Raw genomic sequence first — 22,482 nt, 5'->3', positions numbered from 1 at the left:
ATGATTTGAAATGAGATTACAGATTAAAGAATAACTCGTTATTTTTATTTTCTCGGTCCATGTAGGCTATTGCACATCCTTGCTTACAAATTATTGTATGTTCATGCAATCCAGTTAACCTACAGGTGCTGAAATTATTTGGTCCAGGGAAGTTACAAATTATTGGATGTTCATCTGTGTTGCAGAACTTCCCACCTCTTCTCTAAGGCCCAGGATGTCACCCTGTTGGGCCTGCAAATATATAATTCACCACTCAGTCATGGGCCCTTTTCTCACAATGATTGGACCTCTCAGCTGAGCCACGCAATTAGTTGTCCAAATTAGCTAACCCTATCAGCAGTCATGGATGATGCTTGGGGACTCTACAATCATGGATGATGCTTTCGTAGCCACAGGATTGATCACCATATACACAAGTGAGCCCATCAAATGATTAAAGAGACAGGCACGTATTATTAGAGGGTCCTACTTTGACAATCTGGGGCCACCGATTTTGTGGTTTCGCGAGGCCCAAAGTGCAAGTGTTTTTGCAGTCCACAGACCTAGAATGTGGTTTTACGGATCCGTACTTTATACCCCGCCCAAAAATTAGTGAACGGAAGTTTATTCAGTTTACAGTTGGTGACCTCGACAAGATTCATATTTTGGGCCGACTCCGTGGTTACGTCCTGAGTTGGTAAAGGCCCTATAACAGTCGCATGTTTGTTATAGTAAGTTCTGGTTTTGGACACTCCATGAAGAGGAAAGTTGATAATTTTGGATATCTTTTAATTATTATTTTAGAATATAAGAGATAGAAATAATTGAAGAAAAAAAAGAAGAAATGTCTTCCTTTCTTCACTCTTTTAAAAAGAATGAAAATCCATTCTAAAACTATTTTAAACATATATATATATGCGCGCGCGCGCAAGATAAGCGGCCACTGCACGTGGTAAGATGAGAATAGATCAGCTCCGTGTCGAGATAACATGAGAAGACCAGCTCCGTGTCGGGCAAGACTTGAGTGGTCAAGATTTGGAGGCATTTGGAATTGTATTTCAATGGTATTTTAAAAATAATGTTTTTTTTATATGAATTGGTATTAAAAAATAAAAAAATATTATGAAAAGCAAGCATTATCCTTGGATTTTATACATGATAGAGAATAATATAAATTATATCTTAAAATCTCACATAATAATTTAAATTTTAAATTAAATTGATTTTTTAACACGATACCAGAGCCTTGATGACCAGTGGTCACGAGTTTGAATATTATCATCCTCATTTATTTGATAAAAATTAAGTACAAGGTGGTATAAGTTTGTGTAAATTTTAAACTCAAAGACTCTCACATGAAAGGAGTGTGTTAGAAAATAATATAAATCATATTTTAAAATCTCACCTGACAACTTAAGTTTTTAGAATGAATTGATTTTTTTAATAATGTATTAAAGCCTTTTATGATCAAATGGTCACGAGTTTGAATCTCACCACCTTCATTTATTTTATCAAAATTAATTATAAAATAGTATACTTCTGAAAGTTTAAAATTTAAAGAATTTTTACTTAAAAAATATATTGAAAATTAATGAAAAATTATACTTTACACCTTACTTTGCTACTTAAATTTTGAAGTTAAATTGATTTTGTTGACACTGTGTACCCATAGATTGTAATCGCTGCACATTCGAGAGAGATCGCAACATGGCATATTATCAACCAATCGAATGCCTAGGATTCTCAACTTTTTTTCTATTCGTTAACCTTGTATAAATAGAAAACAAAAGCAGTTTATTTATTTGGGACCGACTATTTTCCAAAGCAAACACAACTTTTTTTAACGCTTTTTTTTTTAATTATTTGATTTGCAGCGGAAGCTTTTCATCTTATTGATTCTAATTAACTTAATTTATTTTTATTGAACTCCTCTTTCTCCTTGAAGCAACAACTTCCGTTCATTTGACGTTCCTCGATCTTACAAAATAATAATAATAATAATAATAATAATTCTTATATTAAATCGCACCAGTTGTAAAGTAAAAACCCCATTATTTACATCACTGATGACTTGGTGATGCATCAAAGTTAGAATGAAAACCACATGCACGTTCTGGAGACCCACAAAATACCTGGGAATCTGGGATCTGTCCAACAAATGAACTCTTCTACAAAAAAACTGATACATAAAAATAAAAACAGCCCAGACAGTGAAATTAAATTGATAATTCTGGGTCCAAAGAAATGATTACAAGTGTGATTATGATTGCGATTGTTTTTTTAAATATTTTTTATTTAAAAATGTATTAAAATAGTATATTTTTTTTATTTTTTAAATTATTTTTGATATCAGCATATTAAAATGATACGAAAACATTGAAAAAATATTAATTTTAAATAAAAAATTTAATTTTTTAAAAAATATTTTTTAAATATAAAAACAAACATGACAGCAAGAAAATATAATTGTGTTGACGGTGCTAGCTTCTTCCGAATGTCACTTCACGCCCCAGATACGCCAAGAAAGACCAGCAAGACATGCCTGCGTGGCTGCCTGATAGGCTCCTTGCTGAGTACGGGTTAATTACCTGTGAGACGTGACGTGACTCGGCTTGCAAGAGAGAATTTGCAATTGGTGCTTCTTTACGACCTGATCATGAAAATCCAAGAGATTCATCTCCTTGCCGTGGTTTTGAGCATTGTTCAACATCACGGAATTTTTTTTTTTAGTTTAACGTGGATGTTCGGGTCAGTTTGTATGTACCTTGACTAATTCCACGGGCCCTGAAGTTAACGACCATGTAAACCTTTAGTGGCTATCATATAAGCAACCACAGGACTCGAACCTGAGACCACAGAAAAAGTAAACTTTTTTGATCCCAAACTTTTACCACTAGACCATCACCTAAATAATTACAAATATCTTATCTTAATTATTGCGTACCTAGCCAATGATGAAAAAGCATGGACGCTCTTGGACTCAAAAGGGCGGGCTATGCACTTATTTTATTTATTTAGTTATTTGTTCAAAAGAGTAGATGACATGATGTTTATTCTGTTTTTTCTTTAACAAACTACATATTATCCGTCGTTGATGACCTGTCGTTTGCTGGAGAATATTTTCTGTCACTACCTATTAACAAATAAATAAATAAAGTTTTTGAACCCTAAAAGGCTAGTTTTCATTTTGTTTTTACTTTAAAACATCTGAAAAACTTTAATAAATTCACTTTTAATCCTAAAACATCATTTAATCAATCAAAAATTAGAAAATTAAACGAACAAAAAAAAAAAAAACAGTTTAGGCCATGACTTAACTTTATTCAACTCCCTCGAGCCTTTTATTGTCAAAATATTGTCAATCGAACACCATCTCTTGCCTCTCTCCTTTTTTTTTTTTTATATCAATTTTGTCTTGTATCTCTTAATATTCAGGGCTAAAATATAATTAAATTGAAGTTTATGATTAAAAAATAGAAACCTAAAACGATCGAAATCAAACTTTTTCATGCCCCTTGAACGAAGTAAATGAGATAACTTGTCTTTGTTTGTGATAATTTCAGTACTTATTTCTTTAATTATTTTATTTTAAACTAAAACTTACAATTCTATGTTGTAATATCATCTTTAATTTAATATTAAAATATTCTTAAACTCCTGAGAGCATGCAAAGCGAGTCGAACCTGACATGTAAAAACATTGACAGTATATTTTTCGAGTATGAAATGCAAAGAAATAAAGTTTGAGAGTGTGACTGAAAAAAGAATCAACGACAAAAACGAAGAAACACCCTGGGATTCTATATTCGCTGCCATCCTCCAAAATTGTATATTTCTTTTAGCTGTATAGATTAGAGCCCCCCCGACCGGCTAAAAAAATAAAACAAATGTTGTTTTTTGGAAACAAGAAAATCCGGAGTAGCAGGAAATTAACCCATGAGCGAGGGGTTGAAAGTTCAAGAAGAAGATAAAATAGAAAATACCAATTAACTTGCCAGTGTACTCGGACTTCGCTGCAAATAGAATTCAAGTTAATGCAAAGGAAGATGTCGAAATGCATTTTCTAGTATCATAAAACTTAATATAATTAATTAAAAAATATATTAAATGATAAATTTTAAAAAGTAGCTAATGCCAGAAAAACAGTATACCAGCAGAACTTGCTGTATTTTTTCTGTTTTCCTTTTAGTATATACTGTAAGTAAATTATTCCAAGAGAAGAAAGAAAAAAAGGACTGGATGCCTGCCACGATGGGCAGTTGGTTTTTTATTTTATTTTTCTTTTATCTTTCCCATTTTTTCACTGACTATCATCCATCGAAAGCTTTCCAGCAGTCATGACAGCATAAAGGACGAACAAAAGGTGTGGTTTTACAGAAGTAGCCAAGCTAGGCAGCAAGTAAGAGACCAGTTCCTAGTTAAAATAGATCCAAGACAAGGGGCAAGCTCAAGGGCTCTAGGAGGGCGATAATCTGGTCATCTGTCTTAAAGGGGAGAGAGAGAGAGAAAAGAACACGTTGTAAAAACAAAACCAACAAACATTTTCTAGCAAAACTTGCAACTACCAACACTTTTGATCATACACCATACAGGAATCAGGACGAAATTTCGATGTCAGTCACACTATCGCTAGATCACATTCCATAGAGGAGGACAGAATTACAATTTGCAAGCAACTATCTACATCTAAAACCGCCTCCTCAAACGCCTGCCATTGGGATTTGCTGATTCTGCTGGAGCCCCATCCGCTAGATCAACCCCAAGTAAACTGCTGCCACTCCTCTTCCTACCTGACAGAAGACTTGAGTTCTCATCTCCAGAAGCAAGTGTCTTCAGCAACTCACATAACATTGAAGGGCAGCTCTCCTCCAAGTGTCGGAACCCTTCTGACTGCATTACCGCTGCAGAAAAGAAACAATGAAGATAAAATTTTCAGCAAAACATAGAAATGTGCAAATGAGAAACCAATAAGATAAAATGATCGATTTCATTCCTGCTTTATGGGCAAATGCACTCGAGTAAGAATGTAATAAATTAATAGCAAAAGGGTTCCTTTTTTGGAATGGTATACTGTTTGGGTAGTGCTCTTTCATAAGACAGAATGACTTAGATTAAAAGGAAAACTGTGAGCCATCCAACATGATCAACGTGGAAGTTATTGGTGGATTCTATCAATCCAACGACTTATAATGTTCTTGTCATACATTCTTCTTGTTTTTTCTTGTCACACAGCAAGAACTGTCATGAACATATGCTTCCAACTGTGGCAAAACTTTGGCCAAGCAATTCTGTCCAGACCAGAAAACTGAGTAATTACATATTTTCCACACCCAACCATGCAAAAACAAAATCCTCCAAAACAATGATGCTCTAATGCATCTCCCTGGGCATTTAGAACATAAAATTCAATGAAAAGAAATGGTTGACGTGGACAGTTTTAGTATACCTGATGCTAAAAAGAAAATAAAAAAACTGACCAATCTCTGTTCAGCCATATGATAAAACTCCTATAATCTCAGATAGCCCTGCTATTTTATCTCAAGCATGCACTGCATTATATAATGAAATGATATATGATATATGGAACTTCCAGGATTCAACTAGTATTTCAATCAATAGAGAAAATAAAGCATCTAAAAATATCATCTAGAGGAAAACACATACACAAGCATATGCACCCTAAAGAAATTATCCACCAATAATTGCATCAAGGCTCTCAGAAATGGAATGCCCGGGTCAATTTAGACATAAAGGAGGAAAAAGAAATCATGTACAAGTTACTTTTCACGTAAAGGCATTGCAATGATGCAGTTGCATTGTTAAGATCTAAGCATGATGCAACTAAACATATTTCTATTTCAAGGAGCAAACATCACAAACATTTAAAACTTTCAAGGTGCTCTATTTCTGGGGTGCTAAGCATCTTAAAATTTTAGATAATGAAAATCTTTGTATTTTTATCCAGATAAGACGCAAAACCATAAAACTGATACAATTTGAATTTGCACCACTCATAACCTACAAACAACACGCACCTCCCAAGTTCGCTGGATTTGCTGCAAATTTCAAACAGATGGCCTTCAGTTGCATGCACTGATGCTGCTCAGCCAATGCCAGTGTTGTTGCCACATTCTCGGCACTGAGTTCCTCACACAACTTTGCTTCACATAACAATTTCAATCGATCTAAATTGTAAAGGTCAGAGACAGCCAACAGATGCTGCACCATATTGGTGGATGTGCACATTGATGTCGAGCCAGTTATTTCATGTGCATCAGGAAGTTTGTCTGTGTATATAAACAGAAGCATTGCCTGAAAACACAGGAGCCCAATCAAGTCATACCTGCTACTTTTAAACAAGTGACCATAACAGTGTTCAAGAAATTTGCATAAAGAATAAATTCAAAGTTGGGGAATAATAACAAAGGTCTAGAATGCAATATTTCGATATGGTGAATTTAACAGGAAAAAAAGCGAGTTATCCTTTTCTCTAGACACATAAAAATGCATCCTATTCTCTTTCTTCAAATGGTGATAGATAGGAATTAGGACAGGATCCTTACCTTGAATATCAGGGGATCAACATCCTTCACTACTACTTTATCCATGTTAGGATCCCCGACAAGTCCAAAAAATTGAGCTCTGAAAACAGGTGAACGAGCAGCAAGGATCAGCTTATGAGCTCTAAACGTTTCATCACCAACCTGGAAATCTATGTCACAACCAGATTCAGACTCCAGTAGTTCTTTAAAACCCCAACCCATGTCTGAAGGTGGAACTGAAATGGAGTACTGTTTTGGTCCTTCAAGACGAGTTCTGACAACTCCAACAGTGCAGTTCATGATAAGGCAGTCATCCTTCAGATAATCAGAAGTTTCCAAGGTTGTCCTTCGGAAGAAACGTTTGTAACCCCTGAAATGCAAACAAAGTGTCATGAGTGAAAATATTGAGAAGTTGTTTGATGCACTCCCAGCCCAATACCGCCCGACTCCCCAAAAGAAAAGGACAAAGAAGAGATGAGAGTGCACTGATTAAACTTCTATATGACATTTACAGGCACTAAAAGCAAGCAATCAAATTTTATAAAAACATAATGAAAATAATTCTAATTAACCTCCAAAACTACTGAAATTACAAGAAACCAACACAGAGTAACACCACATGGATATCTCCACAATCCCAGTGTCACAGGCATGGATCAATATGCAGGTTTGAGGAATGCAATACATTGAAGGCCAAAACTCATCTTCTCACTCAACAATGTACAATTGCAATGCCCAAAGTAAAATTCCAAACCACTTGCAGGTTAAGTTTCAAAGCTATAGGCATCTGCATGTGCAAGTGGGAATCTTGGCATTTAGCTTAATAGTGAGAGGTATGCGAATTTGTAAGGTAGCACTTCTGGATGTTTTCAGTTATAGTAATGTATTATTCTTCGTCTGTCCATGTGTAAACCTTCTAGGTATGGGAGATATAGGTTCTTTTTTCTTAGAACTTAGGATCTTAATTTCCAGTGCATGTTATTATAGATTAATTGGGATCTGTCAAGGAGAACAACAAAAGAGCTACAAGGAAATGAACAATATATTCTATCTTGACTCTGACTGCTATTGGCCGCAACAAAATCTTTCATAATTCGATTTTGCTTTTGAGAGGAGGAATCATATGCCACCTGTTTGAAGGACAAAAAGATTAATACCATATGTAATTGGACATCAGATCTTTCATAATTCTAACCTCGGCCACAACAGTAACGGCAGCACTATTGCATGCTATTTTTCATTAAGCAGAGCTGTCATTTTGCAATAGCAGCAGTCATTTACTAACACACAATATCATAGTACACAACATGCTATGACTAGCATCCCACATTCCTACACTGGCACCACGTTCAAACACATAGCAGTATCTGATAGAAACAAAATTACTGATTAGATCAACTATGCAAGCATAAGATCCAAACTTTCATCTACCATCCATCAAGCTTGGGGAGTATCTTATTCGCACTACCTAAAACAAGCTCATATCGACAGGCATAATTTTTTTTTATTCTCTTTACATCATTAACTCCCGAGCCAAAAGTCCCAAAATCCCATCTTTTAACCCGCAAACTACAGATACATTAATCAAAATCCAGTAATACTTAATCATATATATAAAACATAATAAAACCAAGATTTCGAAAACCAAGATTAACCAACCTAAACAAAGGAAACAGAACCGAACAAAATTAGAAAAAGGAAAACACTACCACATGCTGCCTCTGTACTTCAATGAATAAGGTCCACTCTCCAACGCACGATCGAAATGACTATGTACTTTATGCTTCCCTTTCCCACTCTGATCCACCAGCGTCAACTCGAACAAAGCCCTAACATCCGTTCCTTCGCTCGCTAACGCAATAAAAACCGACACATACATCGAGCTATCCTCAGGGTTTTTCCCATCTGGGTAAAAATAAATCGCCCAATCATAACCACCCACGTTGAAAACATCACTCGGTATGCATCTCCCAGCTCCCATTCCTTTCGCTAATGAATACCCTTTTATCGTAAACTGGTGAGACCCATTCACCGTCTCGTTTATTGACTTCGAACACGACTCCTTATCTACATCTCCCTTGAAATCGTCCATGATTTCATCGAAATAGAGCAACCATGGATACAGTTACGCTTTTTAGCCGTGAATTCAGGCGAATTGAATCAATTGATAGCAGAATACGGACTTTAAAGGGTGGAATTGTAGGATATTCAACAAACTGCGCTGTTTGTTGAAGGTTAGGGCAAACCCTAGAATTAATTGATGGTGAAATTAGGTTATTGTTTTTTTTTTTAGGATTTGAAGAGAAGGAAACGGGGGGGGGGGGGGTGTTGAAGAGAGATAGGGGAAATCAATTGAAGGGAATTGAGAGAGGTGAACGGTGAATTTAGCCGAGGAGCAGGTGATTGCCCGATCGATGGAGGACTGTTAATGAGAGGGAGTGAAAATAGAAAAAGGTGGAAATGTAGGATCCGTTGTTAAAGATTGGAATTTATAGAGAGAGAGAGAGAGACGTGGCGAGTTTGAATTTGTGGTCGGGTCTTCTTTTTTTTTCGTGCTGGTCGGCTGGGGTGGGGCGGGGTCAAAGTTTCAACTCTCAAAAAATTTGTTGAAAAGGAATTTATAAATTCCTTTTCGACATTGGGCCGTGTCCGTGGGCCTTTTTCCTTTCTCAGCCTTTTCTTGTGTGTGGATCAGCGCCCCAGCGGCCTAGATCGGTTGCTACTATATAAGTAATCAAACGTCATTAGATACTCCTAACACGCCATAAAAACATCTCGTTGAAACTAAATCCATTTTTAGTTGCTTTAAGTTATCATTTCTATCCAAATTGATGTGTTGTCCTTTTATTTTTTTTTATAGCTTTCTTTGTATATAAATCCTATATACATTTAAATTCTAAGACGTTAATTTCCTCGTTTTTTAAAAAGATATATAATTAAAAGCATTCCTTCCCTCGCCCGCTTTCATGCACTTGTACAAGCAGAATATTAGCCATCAACAAGGACTAGTCAAGGAAGGACAATTACTGGACTGCTATCCTCTTTGCATGTTATTAATTTCTGGAATAGTGACATGTTTTCTTCTTCTTTTTTCCTTTTCTTTTTTCTCTTGTTTTTTTTCTTTGTAATATTTTTCATATCTTGATACTAGGTTTGCTAATGATTCAACTTTGTTATTTTTTTTAATTTTTTTTTTGATATAGAGCTATTATGATACTGAAAAAATATCTTAATATTAAATTTGTATTTATTTTCATGATATTCAATTTTTTTTTGTATCATACTAATAAAAAATAGCCTATCATTTTGTTAAATAATGAATAATTATGAAAAAAATTATTATAATTTAAACTTTATAATTTTTTTTGAATTTTTTTATATAGACATCGTGATTTTTAAAAAATGTATCAATATGAACCTGTTTGGGAGTGTGGTTGCGGTTGCTTTTCAAAGTGTTTTTTGTGCCAAAATGCATCAAAATGATGTTTTTTATGTTTTAAAAAATTATTTTTGAAATCAGCGTATCAAAACGATTCAAAACACAAAAAAAATTAGCAAAAAAAAAAATTTTTTTGAAAACACAGTTTGCATCGCGTTCCCAAACGGTATTTAAGTTGATGCTCGGTTTTTTGAGCATCTACTTATTTATTATATCATTAAATACAAATGTTCTTTTAAAAAAATGATCACTGAGAAGTAGACCTTGTGATAAGTTGACGTTTGGTTTTGTAATTATTTATTTTTTATCATGTAATTAAATAAAAATAGCTTTAAAAATAAAGTTAATAAACTCATTGGAATTTGTGACATAATTCATGGGTTTAGCGGGTTATCTTAGGTTAATCCAATTGTTATTGTTTTATTTTTTAAAAAATAATGTCTTCTTAACAATATTTTTAAAGTTAAATTATATTTTTGTTAATTGTTTAAACTTGTTAAGTTATGTGGGCTACATCAACATATTTTTTATATAATTTAATTTAAATTTTGAGCTAAATAATAAATATAGTTGAGAGATTTTAGATTTTGGCCAAATAAATAAAGTTTAATAATACCATCGAAGAATTTTTTTATCTATATATATATATATATATATATAAACACATATATAATATTTTTTGTCTCATGAAAACGTAGCGTGGGGAATTTTCTTATCATAACCTAATCTCCATTGTCCAACAAAATTGATTAATTAAATTTAAAATTATTTAACAATCCTATGTCAAATATTCTCAATCCAGTAGCGTTTTGTTTCAAAAACGATTTATTTCCAAATTAATTTGAATCTTATAAATGTTCGACAATTTATTTTCTGTCACATAGAAATAGAAAAAAATTAAAAAATAACAACAGGAAACTACTGAAGGACCAAAGTTATATTTTTCTAGTACTTGGCACTTGCACGCAATCACTTTCAATAAGCTCACTCTTCTTCCTTTCACCTCATCTTATTCACAACCCGTCACTAGATCACCGACCTATTCTCGCTAGCTCACTCTCGCACCAGTGCGGGCTCAGCTCGCTCGCATTCTCAGATCCTATAAAAACCGCCGCCGCCGCCAACACATCAATTAATCATGAAACCACTCACCAATACAGATCTCATTAAAACCCCGCTAATCCTCAAAATCACAGCCTTCACTTTAATCTCAATCACATTTTTCTACCTTGGCAAACACTGGTCCAACGGTGGCTACCAGCAGCTCCTCTTCTTCTCCACACCACAAAACTCCATTTCCATCTCTCCTAACAACGACAGGTCGTTCAACATTACCCCTCTAGTTTCCCTAAACCAATCTGATCAACCCCTTACAGATCAAGCCACAACCATTTCTCCACCTCCCGATGAATCTCCACTACCCGATCCCAATCGGACGTTTGGGATCATTGATTCTGATGGAAAAATGAGTGATGATTTTGAAGCTGGGGAGTTTGATCCGGACATCGTGGAGAATTGGGGGAACGGGAGTGAAATTGAGAGTGGAAGTAAGGATTCTAGGTTTAGGGCCGAGAGATATGAGTTGTGTCCAGTGAGTATGAGAGAGTATATACCGTGTTTGGATAATGTGAAGGCTCTTAAGAGGTTGAAATCGACGGAGAAAGGGGAGAGATTCGAAAGGCATTGCCCGGAGAAGGGGGACGAACTGAATTGCTTGGTTCCCCCTCCTAAAGGATACCGGCCACCAATTCCATGGCCGCGGAGCCGTGATGAGGTATTGGAATTGAACTGGGGTTTGTTTTGTCGTAGAGAAAATGGAAAGAAAAACAGTATTTTTTTTCCCTTTTGTTTTGATGTCCTCCAGTTTTCGTTATTAACTGTGTATAGATTGAGGGATCGTTCTTTCGTGTTTGCCAAGACAGTGAAGCAAAACGAAAGAGCATGGGAAGTTGTTGATCAAATTTCTTGATCCTATCCAATTTTTACAGTGCGATTGCTGACTGTTCATGCACTAGCTCTTTTTATGAACTTAGCGCAAGTAAACAAGTGGTTATTTAGGGTAGCTGCACCACTCATTTTGTAAATTTATTACAGTAGAAAGCAATTTTGTTTATATTGTGATGAGCTGTGTGGAATATATGGAGTTGTGTTCTATTTCTAACGTGATATACTTTACTGCATTTCCTGATTCAAGACAGTCAGTCTGTTCTGGGGGGTTTTGTTTGAAAACACCCTGATGCGCAATAGCCAGGACTGATATATTTTTGTTCTCACCGGAGACTTAATTAAATGCCACTTCCCTACAGGTATGGTATAGCAATGTTCCTCATTCGCGATTAGTTGAAGATAAAGGGGGCCAAAACTGGATTTCTAAAGCGAAAGACAAGTTTACGTTTCCTGGCGGTGGTACACAGTTCATACACGGGGCGGATAAATATTTGGACCAGATTTCTGAGGTATGCCAATTTTTTTATCCGTATTTTTGGGAAGGAAATAATATTCATATCCTGTCCATTTGTTGTTTGTGATATTGCTCTATGTGTAGATGGTTCCAGACATTGCATTTGGTCGCCATACTCGAGTGGTTCTAGATGTTGGGTGTGGCGTGGCAAGTTTTGGTGCCTATCTGCTATCACGGGATGTTATGACTATGTCTATTGCTCCCAAAGATGTTCACGAGAATCAAATTCAATTTGCTCTTGAGCGTGGTGTACCTGCAATGGTGGCTGCATTTGCAACTCACCGTCTTCCATATCCGAGTCAAGCATTTGAATTGATACATTGTTCAAGATGCAGAATCAATTGGACTCGGGATGGTATGTTGCTTCTGTTTTGACTAGTTTTGGTCACAGAATTGTTTCAATGAACTTGTAGAATAAGAGAAGAAGCATTGTATTACATGTTTGAAATGCCACCCACAACTTTCCAACATAATTCTAAAATCAACTGCAGTTTTATATGCACTTGCTCTACACTCCTCAGACTATGTGAAGTTCTCCCATTCCCTTGCTGTTTTATCCCCCCCCCAGCCCGATTGTGTACATATTGTGTGAGATTATTGTATTCCTTAATGAGTTTGTGTTGCTAATGCACATCTCATGCTTTTAAGGTTTTGTACCTTTGAAAAATTTGCATTTTTCATCTTCGTTCTGGGATTCTGATAGTCTCTTTATTTTCAAACATTATGATGAAGATGGAATTTTGCTCCTCGAGGTCAATAGGATGCTTCGGGCAGGAGGATACTTTGCTTGGGCAGCACAACCGGTTTATAAGCACGAACAAGTCCTAGAGGAACAGTGGGAAGGTATCTATTTAGTTTCTCACTTGGAAATTGCATGTTAAAAAATCAAAGGTTTTGCATTCTTGATGACCTCTTTTGTTTCCCTTCAGATAATCCACACGAGTTTTGTTTTCTCCTCCTGTTCAGTGTCTGTAATCTAAATGTACTGAATTAATTGAATTTTTGATTTCTTTATGTGACAGGCTAGTTTTTTTGAATAACGAACTTTGTCCAATCCAAAAAAACAGCATATCAACCTCAGACAGAAATGTGTCGTGGGAGGGTTGAAACTACATTAGTAATGAACGCATATAATTACTAAAGAATGGTGTGATGATGTTTGACTACATATTGGTTGAACCAGTTTATTAGATATGTTGTGCCCTCATGCCATTGATAGGTTGTTATATTACTGTATTTAACTACGTTATGTCTTTCTATATTTTCAGAGATGCTTAATCTTACTACTCGTCTTTGCTGGGAGCTTGTTAAGAAGGAGGGATATATTGCAATATGGCAAAAACCCTTAAACAACAGCTGCTATCTAAGCCGTGACACTGGAGCAAAACCTCACTTGTGTGATTCAGATGATGACCCTGATAATGTTTGGTAAACTTGTTTCACCTAGAACTGCTTTTATGGTTTTCATGGCATATAGAATAGCCTTTTTTAGCTTGGCTGGAAAAACTGTTGTTACACAGGTAGATAGCCTGAGATAATCTGACCTTTGCTGCCATGGTAGTATAAAAACAGAAATTGGAGAGGAAGAAACATTTACTGGATTAAAAAATTAATGGAAGAGTAGAAAAACAAAACTCGCAACTCTCATTTGGAATGCAATTGGCTGTGGTCTTGGATATTTTAATTTCCTTGGTTACCCTTGGGAAGAATTCTTTTGGAAAGGTGCCATATGTACTTGTATCGTACTCCTACTCTTCTACTTCCCCTTAGCCCTGGAAGAGTGAGTTTTCTTTATTGTTTTAACAGCGATGCTTAACCTCATGTCAACTCTTTTTTGATCATTTAAAGCAAGTTTCTACTGAGAAATCACTTGCAAGTGGTTATCATCTTTATACTTTTCACATTGCTTTGTTCAAACTAAAAAACCCTGGTGATCTCTTTCATGAAAGATCTTCTGCAATTCTCTCTTTTCAAATGATGAATTTGTTAATAATGTGGAGGATTTAATTAAATATTAAGTTGGAAAAGATGCAGCAATGACTTTCTGTTGAAGCTCTTCCACATTGATTTTTTGGGTTTAAATTCTCCAACTCTTTTACTAGGGACGTGCTGTTCGCTGTCCGAAGAAGTTTCAAATTCTCATTATGTGGCTTAGATAGTATAACTATCTCTTCACTTTATCATGTGAACTAGATATAGTGTTTTATTGTAGTGACTATTTTGCCATTTAGGTGATTTAAAGATTTAGGAGTACAGGAGGCTTTTTTAGCAGTGTAAATGACACATCCCTTTTAGAAACTAGAGCTTTTATTTCCTGTCCCATTACTCTCGAATTTTTCGATTGAATACACTAAAAGGAAGAATGGAGGTGATTTAGTGCCATTTAAAAAAAAGGTGATACAGCTCTTTGAAAGAAAACAAGGTAAGATTATCAGGCATGTTGCTCACTTTCTTATTTTCATTTTCCATATCTGTCATACTGACAAACCTAATTCATTCAACGAAGAAACTGGTTTCCCTGTAAAAATTTTCTTGGTGAAACAATGAGTTTGTCCGAATGATCTCATAAACAAATGTTAGTTCATGCAGTCAATGAAAGACAAGTTTAGTTTGTCACTGATTCTGTACACTTTAGTTTATTGTAAACCTAATCTTTTTAGGAACTGTCGTACTTGAGAATATTACTGCTAGTTATAAATCTTAGTATACTCAAGAAAGTAAATATCAATTAGGATTTCCTATTATTTATGGTTTTCCTTTTCCTTTTTGGCTTTTCTATTTCTTATGTAGTTTAAAACTGCTAGTACTTTTGATGCCTATTAAAGAAGCAGCAATTCTGTGTAGAATAATGCTACCAATAACAATACTTATTTTCCTAATAATGTGTCTATCTGCAATAGCTACTCCAAAAATGGAAGAATCTACATTAAATTGTGGATCGACCTCTTCATAATTTTAGAACATTCTTATGTTATATATGCCACATCTATTAGTGCCATACTTTGCAAGGACATGTTAGCATACCTAACATTACTCTTCTATGTAATACGGAGCACCTCAATATGTATTTTTTTCTTGCTACAGTAAAAATCTCATTCTTCCTAATTTCAATTTTTCCTGCCTACCTCATTGTGAATCCTTTTTTGGTCACAAGCCTAATTTATCCTGCGTCACTAGTGAAGGAAACATTTTCTTGAATTAGATGAGTTTGTCTGAATGAAACTCATACAAATGCTAGTGAATGAGAGGTTTCATTTATTCCTGGTTGCTGTCTTCATTTCTTCTTTCTGAATGAAATAATTCAGCCTTAACTGATTTCTAACCTGGATGGTTGCCTGTACCTTCTGGTTGTCTCTTACCATGATGGCAGACTTGCATCTAGTTTGGTTGTTGTTGATAAATGTAATTTACTTGATGCAAATTACAGCTGTAAAAGTTTTTTGTTTTCTTTCTGTGGTTTGAGGGAATATATCTTTAGGAAAAACCAGAGAGAACATGTTTAGAACTGTTAATTTTTCTTGACAGAGGTTACATATTTAGAACTGTTAGCCGAGCAGCTGAGCCCCTTGGGCCCATCGGTTAGGATAGCTGCTGTTAAAAAATTGATGAAGAATTTTATACAATCGTTTGTGCGTAAAAAGTTAATTTGCTTATTCTTCTGAGTTATCTATTTATCCTCTCTTATAGCTTTCATTGTATGATGTTGTTAGGTATGTTGATCTGAAGGCATGTATTAGTCGACTTCCAGAGAATGGATATGGAGCAAATGTTTCCATGTGGCCTTCCCGCTTGCACACTCCACCTGATAGACTCCAGAGCATACAATACGAGTCATTCATAGCCAGAAAAGAGCTATTAAAGGCAGAAAATAAGTTTTGGTCTGAAACAATAGCTGGCTATGTCCGTGCTTGGCATTGGAAGAAGTTTAAACTAAGAAATGTAATGGACATGAAAGCTGGCTTTGGAGGGTATTCCATCTACTATTCATCTCATCTTACACTGTTCCATTACAAAAGGTTATTTTAATTTGTCATATTTATGCTTTGATTGTTGATTTTGTTAGATTTGCGGCTGCATTGATTGAGCAAGGATTTGATTGCTGGGTTTTGAACGTGGTTCCAGTAAGCGGGTCCAACACGTTGCCTGTTTTATATGACCGTGGACTCCTAGGAGTTATGCACGATTGGTACTGTTCTAAACTGTCAGAGTAGCTGATGCATATAGTTTATTGGATCCTCATTTTGGAAACCATTTCTTGATTGTTTTCATAAATATTAACATCTGAAAATAATGATGCATGCCTTTGACCGTTCCTCCTTTCCTATTGGATTTCCCCCTTCACTGATAAGAAATGCATGCAATGTTGAATTGATTTTGTTTAAAAGTTTGTTCACAATTTATAATTCTTCAACTTAGTCGAACGAGCTTCTGTTTCTCATGATGTTTCATTTATCAGGTGTGAACCATTTGATACGTACCCAAGAACCTATGATTTACTGCATGCAGCTGGCCTCTTTTCTGTTGAAAGGAAAAGGTATGCCTTATTCTTTGCTCAATTCTTGACCTGCCCAAGATCTTATAATTGAGGTTAAGCAGGAGGTTTTTCCTTCTCCTTCTCTTTTTTACGTTGTTTGTTTCTTTGACTCAGATGTAATATGTCTACAATCATGCTTGAGATGGATCGCATACTCAGACCTGGTGGTCGAGCATACATTCGTGACACTCTTGATGTCATGGATGAACTTCAACAGATAGCTAAAGTCGTGGGTTGGGAAGCAACTGTGCGTGACACATCTGAGGGTCCTCATGCAAGTTACAGGATCTTGACATGTGACAAGCGCCTTTTGCGTCCTTGAATAAATGTAATCTAAAAGCTAGCAGTGATTTCTGGAGGTAGCTGTAAAGGATCAGATCAACCCGATGTCTCCTTAGCCACTTAGAGACACTGGAGAAAGATGGCTAAGAAAGGCTGGATTTCCAAGGAGGAAGGATTGTTTTGATTTTGCAGTGATTAGGACTGTGGGTGGCTGAGATTCATTGACTTCACCCCTTGTTGTTTGAGGACTTGCCCTGCTGTGATCCTGCTATCAGAACATGGTTCATCCTGCCAAGAAGGGGAGCCCACTGTCTGCGTGTCTGGTGTAATTGTTGCAAAACACAATGTCTATAGTAGCAGAAGACCTTCTGAAGTCAAAACCAGCTGTATTATCTATTCTTTACTAACATTTGATGTAGAAATATACACAAACACTCAATCTCTAATCTCTAATTTCATCCACTTTTGGAATTGTAAATTTTTTGTCAGTGTCCTATGCTTTTCTTAAAATCCGATGATGAAATAGGAAGGCTGCTAAGCAAGTTGATCAATAAATTTATAAATTTAGGGGGTATTTGGAAGTTTATTAGTAGTTGCATTTTAAAATATTTTTTACTTTAAAATGTAATAAATAATATTTTTTTAATTTTTTAAAATTTATTTTTAATATTAGCATATTAAAATAATTTAAAATTAAAAAAATTAAATTTTAACCATCTCCGTTTATATGTATCATCACAACCAAACCAAAACAAATTACTACTGAACGTATAATTAGAAAATCATCCCCCAAAAAAAAATAAAGAAAAAAAAAATAGAGAAAAAGACACCGTTCCCACTTGAACACCTCATTCGTGAGGTTTAAAAAAACAAGAAGGAAAAAAAAAGGGGCACTACAAACACAGAGCATTATCCGTGGCCGCTTTCCCAGAGGTATCCTTCTCTTTTAAGAGAATTTGGGGCACATCAAGCCTCGATAAGATTAATTTTTGTTTTAATTCTATTTTGTTTCAAATTAATTTTTTTAAGATTTTCAAATTATTTTGATATACTGATATTAAAAATAAATTTTAAATAATAATAAAAATATTATTTTAATATATTTTTAAATAAAAAATAATTTAAAAAATAACACTGGACTCCAAATGCCCCATTACAAATGATTTTTGTTTCTTACAAAGGGCCACGGAAAAAAAATAATATTAGCCCACTGGAAAAATGACATCATAAGCCCAATAAGATTATTTCTTAAATTAATGTTCGATCTAAACTCTAAAGGCCCAACCACATGTTTGCGCTTTATAGAAACAGCAGCTATTAGGGTTTTACGTTTCCACTTCCCAACGGCTTCACAGTTTAAGCCACTTTTAGCGAGAGAGAGAGAGCGCATAGACTCGGAGTTGGAAAATGGTGAAGGGACGCCAAGGAGAGCGAGTCAGGTTTGCGATACTTTCTCTAATGTTTTAATAAGAAAAGAATCAAAATTTTAATTTTCTGTAAATAATTTGTTATTTAAGCTAATGAACAATTGCATTTTTTTTAACACTCTCTCTATATTTTCTTTTTCTTTAGGCTTTATGTCAGAGGCACAATCTTGGGTTACAAGAGGTAATAACTATAGCTTAGCTTTTATATTCTGTGAATTTATTATGCGTGTTTTCTTGATTTGTATTTTATTCACTCTGTTTGGTTACGGAGAAATCTGAATAAGAAAAGAAAGTTAAGGGCATTTAGGTTATGGGATTGGTTTTTTAGAAGCTATTATGTTTGATTTTGTTGTCTTAAATGAAATATTGGCATCAGGTTTGATGTCAAGTAAGTGCTGGCATTTTCTAGTTTATAGAGAATGTTTTGATCTTCTTTTGAAAGATAAGCAAAATAAAACATGTTTTATCAGTTCAAGATTTGTGGTTTTAACTATAACTATATTTGCAGCAATTTGAATTGACTAAGTGCAGTAAAGAATAGGATGGATTCATTGGAATTCTTTCATTCAAGTTTCAGAAATTGAATATAGTTTGTCAGAAATTGAATATTGTTTGTCAGAAATGGAATTAGGATTTTGTTTTTGTTGTGTGGATTAGTCTGGAGATTAAAATATTGTTTTGGTGGTTAGGTCGAAGTCCAACCAATATCCCAACACATCACTGATCCAGATTGAGGGAGTCAACACCAAGGAAGAAGTTGCATGGTATGCTGGTAAGCGCATGGCATACATCTACAAGGCCAAGGTGAAGAAGCAAGGATCCCATTATCGCTGCATTTGGGGCAAGGTCACAAGGCCTCATGGAAACAGCGGTGTTGTCAGAGCTAAGTTCAAGTCCAACCTGCCTCCAAAGTCCATGGTATTTTTTTTTTAAATAGCTGTTGTGATTGGTATGTCATAGTTTCTGGGTATTTGGCTTTTTGTGTATTAAATATGTGTTTCATTTGCAGGGAACTCGTGTTAGAGTTTTCATGTATCCGAGCAACATTTGAGGTACAGATAACTTTATATCATCATTACGACTCTCTTTGTACGTGTTAATCTAGATGAGTAGTTCTAATTTAGCTTTGCATGAATTTGAGTGCTTTGTTTATCCATGTTTTTTATGACTGTAATGCTTTGTTTCTTCATTTGAATTTTCCTCTTATGGTCAGTGTCTAACTTAATAGTTTGATGGTAACGTACCTAATAACACTTGGTCTGCTTTTGGTTGTTTTGCGGGGAATGATTTTGAAGATTAGATATGGTTATCAACTTGAAATATGATTTTCTCATAATGAATCTATTAGCTTTTGGAGATGGATTGTAATGCTCTAATGATTCTTCATTGCAAATGCGTTCCTTTGGGAAGTGAATGGGGTGGGTTAAATGGTATCCTAAACACACCAGTGCTTCATTATCCACCAAAACTGTCAAAATGTGCTTCTGTTCTATCGAATTGGTACTGTACACAATCTTATTACATGGTTGTACAATGTTGCGTTGCAGGTGTATTGGAGTGTAAGCATTTTACTTGCATATACATAATATAAGATGATCAAAGGGCTCTGGTTTTTTCCTGCCTTTCTGTTGGTCACCCGAGTCTTGTCAAACTTGTACTGTTTAATCATGCCTTTCTAGTAGTATATTAATTTCATTCTTTTATAAATGGACGTGGTTTCAGGATACTGTTGTCATGTGTGCGATACTGATAGAGCTCAGCTTATGTTATTCTTTTGGATTCATTTTATTCCATTGCTAACCATGCTCAGATAACATAAGAAACGTGTGTATTTTAATCCCCCGTATAGCGAGTCCACTTTTTAGTTTTATGCCGTGATTTAATTAGTGCTTGCTTTAGTTTTATTAACGTGATGTTGTGTTGTGGACAATTACCATGGTTCTGATGTCCATTATTTTTTTTTTCTTGCAGTTCCTCAGGCGTTTTGGCAGGTAGCAGCGTGGGCTCGTTTGACGTCTTGTATTACTTATTATAAGTTTAAATATCGCTTGAGTTAAGAATGATGGGTGGACTTTGTTGCTAATTCCAGTCTCTGTTTTCCACCATTTTGTTCTTGATGCGAGTGGTTTTATTATCACCTTTAGGCTTTACCTCGATTTACACATCAAGTTCTTTGATATGATGAACAAATATGAGGCGCGCATTTATTTCCTTGATAATTTCTTATGTTATAACACAATTTCGTATGGCCAAAGTGGTTAAGTTCAAAGTATGGACAAAAGCATGGCACATATTTTGCAAGGAAGCACAAAAAAAAAAAAAAAAACAAGGGATGCCAATTGTTATAATCTAATTTTGATCCCATTTCTTTTTATTTTAATTTTTAAAAGGAGGTTAAATTTGGAATTAAATGATCGATGATTAATTTTGATCAACAGAGTTATTTTTGAACTTGTGAAAAAAATAGAGATTATAATGTGTTTTTGCTTTTATCTTTTTTGATATATAATTTTTAAAAATGATATGATAATTTTGAACACATTTGTTTTTATTTTAAAATTTTAAAGATAGAATAAATTTGGCATTAAATGATAAAGGACTAATTTTGATAAAGAAAATGATTTTTCAACTTGTACAAAAAATAGATGCTATATTGTTGTGTTTTTTTTTTTTTTAAATGATAATTTTAGTTGTTTATTTTCAAATTTAAATTTAAATTTTAATCAAAATTTTAATTTTAAAAAGAGAGTAAATCTTTTTAAAACCTTGTTTTTTATATGTTACGGGATTTATAAGAGTAAGGGGTGAGATAAAAAAAGGAATATTGCATATGGCAAGGTAAATTTATTTTACTAGTATTAAAATCAAGAATATCCATATTCACTAATATCAAAATTAGGAATATCTTTGATTTTCACTAAAATCGGAGTTATGAATATTGATACTAAAATCAGAAATAATTTTGAAACTCTAATATTCATTGAAGCCATGAATATCATACATGTTCTTCATGTAATACTAACCAAAATCAGAGTTAGAAGTATTTGTATTTAAATATTCAATTACACTAGAATAATGAATATTATAGGCAAACTATCAAAAACAGAATACAACAAATCCCTAGCAATTTAAGATAAAATTAGCGACGCAACCTATCTCGGGTAAGACACTTAAGGGGTGATAGTATATTCTCTTTTGTGTAATCAATCTCATACTATAAAATCTCTGTTGACCAGTTAGGATTTCTAGTGATCATAATATTAGGTGACGACTTCTTAAACTAAACCTTTTTTTCTTCTAAGAATAAGATGCTAGATATTTGTTATTTTTTCTTAAAATTTAAAGGTCGTCACGATGTTAAGTGCAACAGAATGACAACTCCTCTGAGCACTTAGGACTAAACTTTGCTTTTTTCTTCTTATTATTATTATTATCTTGTTTGTTATGCTTGTTTGTTTATTTTCTTGTCTTCACTGTTTTAGCATACATCTCTATTTCTATTGTTATATATTACTTAAGAGCACACACCTTAAAATTTAAGATAGGCAGGGAAGTAACGGTACCCCAATAACTCTAGTTTGGGAAATACTTATAAAACCATTCAATTTTCACTTGATTGTTTACTTGGAAATAATTGGTATTCTAATTTGACATTGTTCAGGGCTTTTATCTTCACACTTCTTGTAAGTCTTATATTAACCTTTCAAGGATAATTATTGCGTAGACAAGAAATTCTTTGAGACTAGATAATAATCTACCTCTTGATGCACTTAACGACTAGAACTTACCGGCTTTACCCTTTGTAATCTCATTATAGCA

General features: G+C 34.5%; 3 protein-coding genes across 3 annotated transcripts; 2 read left to right on the top strand and 1 right to left on the bottom strand.

The window, feature by feature from the left end:
- Positions 1-4,495: 4,495 nt before the first annotated feature.
- Positions 4,496-9,001, bottom strand: LOC7467565 (BTB/POZ and MATH domain-containing protein 3). The gene is made up of 4 exons (XM_002311150.4): positions 8,230-9,001; positions 6,542-6,890; positions 6,014-6,290; positions 4,496-4,879 (listed from the first exon to the last, which is right to left on the bottom strand). The coding sequence occupies exons 1-4, from the start codon at positions 8,610-8,612 to the stop codon at positions 4,665-4,667; spliced, it is 1,224 nt and encodes a 407-aa protein (XP_002311186.2). The 5' UTR covers positions 8,613-9,001; the 3' UTR covers positions 4,496-4,664.
- Positions 9,002-10,930: 1,929 nt separating this feature from the next.
- On the top strand, positions 10,931-17,714 carry LOC7487977 (probable methyltransferase PMT11). Its single transcript, XM_002312080.4, has 9 exons — positions 10,931-11,733; positions 12,266-12,415; positions 12,505-12,775; positions 13,153-13,263; positions 13,689-13,848; positions 16,131-16,388; positions 16,484-16,606; positions 16,877-16,954; positions 17,069-17,714. Exons 1-9 carry the CDS (start codon positions 11,098-11,100, stop codon positions 17,274-17,276), a joined length of 1,995 nt encoding a protein of 664 aa, XP_002312116.3. The 5' UTR covers positions 10,931-11,097; the 3' UTR covers positions 17,277-17,714.
- Positions 17,715-18,527: 813 nt separating this feature from the next.
- LOC7467564 (60S ribosomal protein L35a-1) lies at positions 18,528-20,909 on the top strand. Its single transcript, XM_002312079.4, has 5 exons — positions 18,528-18,675; positions 18,809-18,844; positions 19,353-19,581; positions 19,673-19,715; positions 20,635-20,909. Exons 1-4 carry the CDS (start codon positions 18,644-18,646, stop codon positions 19,712-19,714), a joined length of 339 nt encoding a protein of 112 aa, XP_002312115.1. The 5' UTR covers positions 18,528-18,643; the 3' UTR covers position 19,715; positions 20,635-20,909.
- Positions 20,910-22,482: the final 1,573 nt, after the last annotated feature.

The sequence above is a fragment of the Populus trichocarpa genome, chromosome 8, assembly GCF_000002775.5.
Source record: "Populus trichocarpa isolate Nisqually-1 chromosome 8, P.trichocarpa_v4.1, whole genome shotgun sequence".
NCBI lineage: Eukaryota > Viridiplantae > Streptophyta > Magnoliopsida > Malpighiales > Salicaceae > Populus > Populus trichocarpa.
Note: the sequence above shows the minus strand (reverse complement) of the source record. Positions and strands in the feature narration are given on the sequence as shown.

Bases quoted from the DNA above. Each gene is read 5' to 3' on its own strand.
- LOC7467565 (XM_002311150.4), bottom strand. From the start codon at position 8,612: ATGGACGATTTCAAGGGAGATGTAGATAAGGAGTCGTGTTCGAAGTCA. The intron at 6,891-8,229 runs GTAGTGTTTTCC...TTTGCATTTCAG, and splicing joins AAGTACAGAGGCAGCATGTG to GGGTTACAAACGTTTCTTCC. The intron at 6,291-6,541 runs GTAAGGATCCTG...CTGTGTTTTCAG, and splicing joins TTGATCCCCTGATATTCAAG to GCAATGCTTCTGTTTATATA.
- LOC7487977 (XM_002312080.4), top strand. From the start codon at position 11,098: ATGAAACCACTCACCAATACAGATCTCATTAAAACCCCGCTAATCCTC. The intron at 11,734-12,265 runs GTATTGGAATTG...ACTTCCCTACAG, and splicing joins GGCCGCGGAGCCGTGATGAG to GTATGGTATAGCAATGTTCC. The intron at 16,389-16,483 runs GTATTCCATCTA...TGATTTTGTTAG, and splicing joins ATGAAAGCTGGCTTTGGAGG to ATTTGCGGCTGCATTGATTG.
- LOC7467564 (XM_002312079.4), top strand. From the start codon at position 18,644: ATGGTGAAGGGACGCCAAGGAGAGCGAGTCAG. The intron at 18,845-19,352 runs GTAATAACTATA...TTTGGTGGTTAG, and splicing joins ACAATCTTGGGTTACAAGAG to GTCGAAGTCCAACCAATATC. The intron at 19,582-19,672 runs GTATTTTTTTTT...TTTCATTTGCAG, and splicing joins ACCTGCCTCCAAAGTCCATG to GGAACTCGTGTTAGAGTTTT.